The sequence below is a fragment of the Triticum aestivum genome, chromosome 5B, assembly GCF_018294505.1.
Source record: "Triticum aestivum cultivar Chinese Spring chromosome 5B, IWGSC CS RefSeq v2.1, whole genome shotgun sequence".
Classification (NCBI taxonomy): domain Eukaryota; kingdom Viridiplantae; phylum Streptophyta; class Magnoliopsida; order Poales; family Poaceae; genus Triticum; species Triticum aestivum.
Window position 1 is genome coordinate 405,811,779 of NC_057807.1, and position 6,632 is coordinate 405,818,410.

The following is a 6,632-nucleotide window of genomic DNA, read 5'->3' on the forward strand; positions in this document are numbered from 1 at the left end:
TCCACCATGCTGGAGCGCCTACCAAGACCGCATCGTCCACTACTAGAGATGGACGTTTCTCATCCATGCTGACGGACCAGGAGCCTTGCATCGCGTCCTCTCGCTTCATCGGTGCCATCGTCCTCTTTGCGGGGGCCGCTCCCATGAGCTTCTCGTCCACCACAATGAGACTTATCCCCCGATGCACCTGTCTACCATCGCAGATCTGCTTCAACTCCACCAACATTCATCGCACCCCCGATGCCTACATGGCGTCGCATGAGAGGTGGTACTACTTCATATCTGCTCAATGTTGTGATCTCAACCGAAAAATAGATCGTAACTTGGTTACTGTACTTTCTTTTCAGCTCTTAGAATTTAACTCTTAGTTCGAAGCAAACAATCGTTGCTAAATAGCATTTCTGCGGTTTGCAGCTTCAAATCTGCCATGGCACAATCATAATAGGGTTTAATTGATCATGCTTAGGGTTTTCCCCCTCTTATGATCACTACTAGATCGGGATCGCGCCCTGGCGCAAGGGTGCCGGTTCCAACGACTTTTCCTAGAGGATAAAGATCAAACACAAGTTGTATTAGTAGCAAGGAAAATTTTAGCACATCTATTCAAAGAACAATCGATTTTTAGGTTCAAGAGAAAAAAGAAACATTCAGTCTTGTACCAAAAGTAAGGCATAATCGAGTTCAAAAGTGTCACAAGATTACAATAGCTAATTGCATTTAGACTGTCCCATAAGGAAAGGCAACATCAAGTTCGGTATGGTCATTAGATTACAAAAGCTAATTAGATGACATTAGGTACAACACTTAGCAGGAACATAAGAGAGCAAAAGCAAAACTAATGCATGAGATTAATATGTCAGATAGAAGAGCCTCCGTTTACAATAGCAAAGGAGATAAATTAGTGGAGATCCCATCCAAACTACTATAGAGACCTCATCCCGCCCCGTGATGGTGTTGACCTGGAATCCAAGAGGATGAGAAAGAGAGAGTACCACAAAGTTACATCAGTGGTTATTAAAAAGAATGATCACCAAAAAAATTGATCTAAGAGAATGGTCTGCCAACATAATGGAACAAAAACTCTCCTAAGAGAATGGCCAGTACATAAAACTATCTCGTAAAGGAAACCATAACGGCATCAATACATAAGAAAAAATTATGTCCACCTCACACCAATAGGAAGAGAGAAGCACTACGTTCCTAAATCTGGGGGAAACCATGATACTCAAATAAGTGTGATCTTGAATATTATGATGCGTCAAACTTCTTTTAACATATCATATTTGATTTAGCTTTAGTAGTAGAACAAGAGGAAAATGAATCAAAACTTCCACATAGGCATTGCTACAAAACAAAATTGATGTTTGAAGATAACGCAGAAGACACATCCATTTTATTTCCCTTACACTTTGAACATAGAGAGAGAGAGAACGAAAAAATGAATATCCATAAGAAAGACTAACAAAAATGAACTTTAAAGAAAAGCAAACTAAAATAGGGGACGAGCTAACATGAGGCTCCGGACCACAATGGCACCCTTTGCCATACTAACGAACAAACTAAAATTCGGATGTCATCAAAGCATTCTTATCTTCAAGCGAAGAAAGTTTTGGTATAACTAGGAGGTAAATGCCAAGCTATTGGCATGCTAGTGTACGTATCTAAGCATGGTATAACCAAAGAAACATAGAAATAAGATAACTGAACTTTCTTAAGACAGAAGAGTGAGATATGAAGAGCACCATTTTCCAATAGGGGGGAGGAGTCAAGCAATGACATCACATCCAAAACCAAAGCTGAAAGGACTACTGAGAATGGAGCTAACATCACATCATTGGAATATATATCCACGGATAGATCGAAACTTTAAACTTCTTCAAATACTGGTATAGAGTTGCAAGTACTAATGATGGTGCTCCATAATGCAGGGAAATCATACCAAACCTGCAAATGAACCAGATAGTGATCAAAATTAGTACCAAACCTGGAACTGCCTGTCAAAATCCTTTCAGTGATGAGTATATATTTGACATGACAATGTCACATCTGTTTGCCATTATTTTTTGTCTTCTAATCATATATGGTTTATAATCACAGGTTATGAGAACACCCAACAAAATAGACCGCGCGCTTATTTAGACACGAAGAGGGTTAATTGGTTAAATAAATCATTCCCTGTCAGTTTTAACAAACACTTGCTCCATCAGGTTCAGATCAGTAATCACCTACTGCTACTTTAGCAGTGATAAACTTAAGGACCACTTGATTGATTAAGTGATCATCATCCGAGGAAACTCACAAGCACGTTCAGAGCAGCGAGCGTCGCCATCCCTTCACGCGTCTACTGAGCACACAGAGTCAAACAAACAAACAGAGAAATCGATCAGAGGATGCATGGCAATGCCAATGGCATGGATGTACAGATCCATCTTCACTTCAGTTGAATCCAATTGATATAGATACATCAATACTATTTCATACCTTGGATGTTGATGCGATGTGAGGCACGACGACGACATTCTTCATCTCAGCCAGCCCTGGCTTCATGTAAGGCTCATCCTCAAAAACATCAAGGCCAACATGGAACATATGATTCGCCCTCAGGTGCTCCACCAATGCAACCTCGTCGATCACCGGGCCACGGCTCGCATTCACCAACACTACCTCCTCCATCATCGCTAGCCGCTCAGGGTTTATTAGGTAGTACGCCGTCTTGTCCAGCACGGGGTGCAGGCTTATCTGTTGCCATCAACAGAAACAGAGTTCCATATCTCAAATGTAATTTTTTTTCATCTGTATTTTGAAAATTGCAATGCCCCAGTGCATATTGTATCTAATTAACTGACCACATCAGCCTCCTTGAGGACCTCCTCCATGCTGGAAGCCCTCTTCCATGTCAAGGGCTGCTCACCATTGGCTTTCAAGAACTGGCCATACGCGGCATCATAAAAACATTATTACACATGCATTAAGTCGACATCAAATGCATAAATAGCTGACACAAGAATAATAGTGCCGTAAATCGGTATGGGCAGGTAATACAATTTACCTGTGATGAATTTCTCGAGCCGTGTGGACTGGTACAGGTCGAAGTAGATCAAGTTCATCTTGAACCCCTCAATCTAGCTGTGTGGACTGGTACAATTTACCCGTGACAAATTTAGTAATGATTAAAAACACTTCTAAAAAATCTTAAGCACGCCCTCATCTATTATATTATTTATCCCTCATATCCACTTGTCTAGAATTATTTATCCCAACGTATGTTACAACAGATAATATCAGTCATCGAGATAATTTCAGTGCCAATAAAGTTCAGATAGACAAACTCATCAGAAATGACCATCCAAGGACAGAGCAACTAAAATAAGAACATGATCAAAACGGCAAAGAAACGAGGGGGTATCCAACTTAATACCCACAAGTGCCTCGATTGCTCGAGAGCATGCTTATATCAACCATAACGATCATCATAGCCCTGGCTATGTCCCATACAGTAGCCGAAGTAGGAGGAAGATGCAGCTCACCGAGGGAGGTTGTAGCCGAGGCATTGCTCAGTGGGTGCCAGAGTTGTGGTTGAACGACGTCCAACCGACGAGGAACCGCTTCCTACACTCCTGAACCGGCATAAAAAGAAGCAGGAGCTCATCATTTCCCATCGCTCCTGAAAAAATAGTAAAACAAACAAAAATTAATGCTTTGTGACTGACCAACAAGGATTAAAAAACTAATTCTTATAACTGAAGGTGCTCTGAACCCAAATCTTTTCTTCAAAAACATGGAGAAACTCTCATCAACAGAGTAAGCTTGCGACATATAATTTTTTTTTATAAGAAAGAACACCAGATAGAAGCTAACAAAATTAAGTTTAGAATATACCCTAGAAAATCAATAATTGTACAAAAATATTGTGGGCCAAATGGAATTAATATAGGCCACTAACTAAAATGAGAGGAACCAAACTTCTATATTTTGACCAATTTTTCCACATTAGTCTGAAGCTCTTGTTATTTTATTTATCCAAATTAAGAAAGAAGCAGACATAATGGACATAGACCAAGCATACCAACCTAAATGGACCAGCCCAATGAATGTCTACCTGACAGCATACTACTTCAGCATACTAAACAGAAGCAACAATGGTACTTACAAATTGAAGGGTTCAGGAAGGATCTCCCCCTCTACCAGGAACATGTTGGCAATTTTGATATTTCACTTGAGCAAGTAGTCATGGATATTTACATCAAGCCTGCACGACCCACCACAAGAAATTAAAGATTTTATAATTCATCCCAAGAACACATCCAAACATTGAACACCTTATGGTGGTGTACCTTTGTGGAGAAGTAGATCTGGACAGGCTTGTCACTGGTGACTAACATCCCCGTGCCCTTCTCCTCCATCCCAACACAACATGTTCGTCTCCTGCAGTTCCATGATGATGGGTGGATCAGTGGTGAGAGAGAGAGAGAGAGAGAGAGGACCTGCAGCCGATCCATAAAATAAAAATACATGCTTGCATACATACATCACAAGGTCAGAACTTCATAAGCACATTTGGACGACAGTACATTCTTAGTAGACAGACCTAGCATGATCTTTTCATTAGTTGATTCAATTAATATTTCAAAATAAATTTTATTTGCACAAAATTAAGGTCTAAGATGAACCATAAACAACTCATGCAATAAAAAAATCTCTAGCAATGCAAGTATTATGGCTTCCATAGCAACACACAAGTATTTGGCTAGTAATTTCATAAAACTGCGAGGGATCATACAATATATGCAGGTTTTCCCAATCAACAATGAACTATAGTTCCATAATAACAAGTGATTCCAATTAAACACAAGTGCTCAGAACCATGGAACTTGAGCTTTATAAAATCATGCTACTAATTATCTTAGCCACCAATTAAACTCAGATGCGGACCATGGTCAATTGTGGGTATACACGCTCGTCTGAAATATCGTCCACTAAAAACATAACAACATTAATCCAGTTAACACATACCTCAAGTACTGAAGAACTGAGGTCCTCTCCACCATTTTGACCTATCGGTTTGGGAATAAAAAACTCAGGGTCGATTCCTGCATGAAAGGTAAGAAATCAGCTCTACTCGGAAAATAGAGGAAAATGTAAATAAAATGTACTGTGAAAACATACCATCAACCATGAATCCAACCACCATTGGTCATATCCTCACCATGGAACAAGTCACTATCTTCATTTTCTTATGGAGTTTGAAAGAACAGACATTTTAGTACTGTTCTTCTGAACATCAGTTTTCAAGTATTAACTGCAACTCAAATTAATTACCAGCAGTAGGATCAGGGTTCAGTTCAGCACAATGGCAGAAGGCATCAAGAAGTGAATCTACCGAACTTCTGTCAAGGATATCAAGCATTAATTTTCTACAAGAAGGTAAATGCTGATTTTATAATTCATAGCAAAAATGTGCAGGGAGTTACATAAAGTGTCAAGCCCACAAGTTATTCTCCTGGGGCACTATAGCATTCAGTTATGACCTTAGAGATGGAGGACGACCTGGCAGAGAGGTCTTCTTATAACACTATAATGTAATTTCTCCTACAGTTATTGCACATCAGAAGTCATTATCTACGGCTGGACGAAATTACCGCAAGCCAAGTACAAAAGAACTTACTTCGGATATTGCTAGCAGAGGAAAACCTTGGTCCGCCCAGGCCTGGATGAAGAAGCACGCGTTGGATGGAGAAGCCAACGAGGAGCACACATTGGATGGAGAAGCGGCGGAGAGGAACCGGAGTCGGAGTCGCCCAGGCCTGGCCTCCTCCTGTCGATGTGCCAGCCGGTGGTGAAGGCGCACTCCGCTTGACCTCCACCCGTCGCTCCGTCTGGCCTCCTCCCATTGATGACGTGAGGTCGACCTGCCGTGGATGCGCCACCGTGGTCGCTGGGACCTCTCTACTGCACCTCCTGTAGAGCTAGGGTTTCAGGCGCAGGAAGGGAAGGAGGGCTGTAGAGGTTGGGCGCCGGCCAGGAGGGGGTGCCGGCCAGGAGGTGGAAGGAGGAGGTCCGGCCCTGAAGACCCCGCCGCCTCGGAGGAATCGATCCCGCGAGGGGCCAATCCACCGGCCACAGGAGATAAGGCGAGGGGATTGGGAGAAGGTGGGGGCGCGGTGGGGGTGGTGGTGGACGACGGCGACGACACCGGGGAAGTGGGCGGCAGGGGTCCGGCGGGCAGGGCAAAGGAGACGGCGGTGGCATTCGGGTTTGGGTGGAGGTGGGCGGCGACGTTAGGGGAGGGGGCTGGGATGCGAGGACGCGCGGGCGGGGGCGAGTGTAGGGAGGATGGCCTGGCCGAGCGGCGACAGCGGCGGCAGCCGGTGGGGGCGGCCTAGGGTTTGGATGGGGGGAGAGAGGCGAGGAGGAGGGAAGAGGAGAGGAGGACGCGCGAGTGGAAGAGGAGCGACGGCTAGGTCACACCGATATGGCGTGGCTGGATATTTTTTAGCCCATGTGAAATGACCAAAATGCCCTCGGCGGCCACCCAGTTTTACGCGCGGTGGCACGACCGGGAGGTAACTCCTCATTCAACCCATGCTATAGGGGGTGCTGGTTTCGATCCGACGGCTGACGCCCCTCCACCG

General features: G+C 43.6%; 1 protein-coding gene across 21 annotated transcripts; it reads right to left on the reverse strand.

The window, feature by feature from the left end:
- Positions 1–632: 632 nt before the first annotated feature.
- Positions 633–6,429, reverse strand: LOC123112122 (glycerate dehydrogenase HPR, peroxisomal). Of its 21 annotated transcripts, none has more exons than XR_006455160.1 (13): positions 5,666–6,429; positions 5,472–5,589; positions 5,320–5,384; positions 5,167–5,224; positions 5,014–5,090; positions 4,335–4,425; positions 4,151–4,249; positions 3,528–3,664; positions 3,050–3,135; positions 2,847–2,927; positions 2,482–2,739; positions 2,300–2,341; positions 633–1,944 (listed from the first exon to the last, which is right to left on the reverse strand). XR_006455160.1 is itself a non-coding variant. In XM_044533044.1 (10 exons), exons 7-10 carry the CDS (start codon positions 2,874–2,876, stop codon positions 1,867–1,869), a joined length of 408 nt encoding a protein of 135 aa, XP_044388979.1. In that variant the 5' UTR covers positions 2,877–2,927; positions 3,050–3,135; positions 3,528–3,664; positions 4,151–4,249; positions 4,335–4,425; positions 5,014–5,090; positions 5,167–5,318; the 3' UTR covers positions 633–1,866. The 21 variants fall into 21 exon arrangements, 1 of the variants encoding a protein (XP_044388979.1); XR_006455142.1 differs by having other exon boundaries at positions 5,320–5,387; XR_006455156.1 differs by having other exon boundaries at positions 5,320–5,387; positions 5,529–5,589; positions 5,666–6,428.
- Positions 6,430–6,632: the final 203 nt, after the last annotated feature.

Coding starts and splice junctions, on each gene's coding strand:
- LOC123112122 (XM_044533044.1), bottom strand. CDS start 2,876: ATGGAGGAGGTCCTCAAGGAGGCTGATGTG. Junction 2,740..2,846: donor TCCTCAAGGAGGCTGATGTG/GTCAGTTAATTA, acceptor TGATGGCAACAG/ATAAGCCTGCACCCCGTGCT. Junction 2,342..2,481: donor ACATCGCATCAACATCCAAG/GTATGAAATAGT, acceptor TGTGCTCAGTAG/ACGCGTGAAGGGATGGCGAC.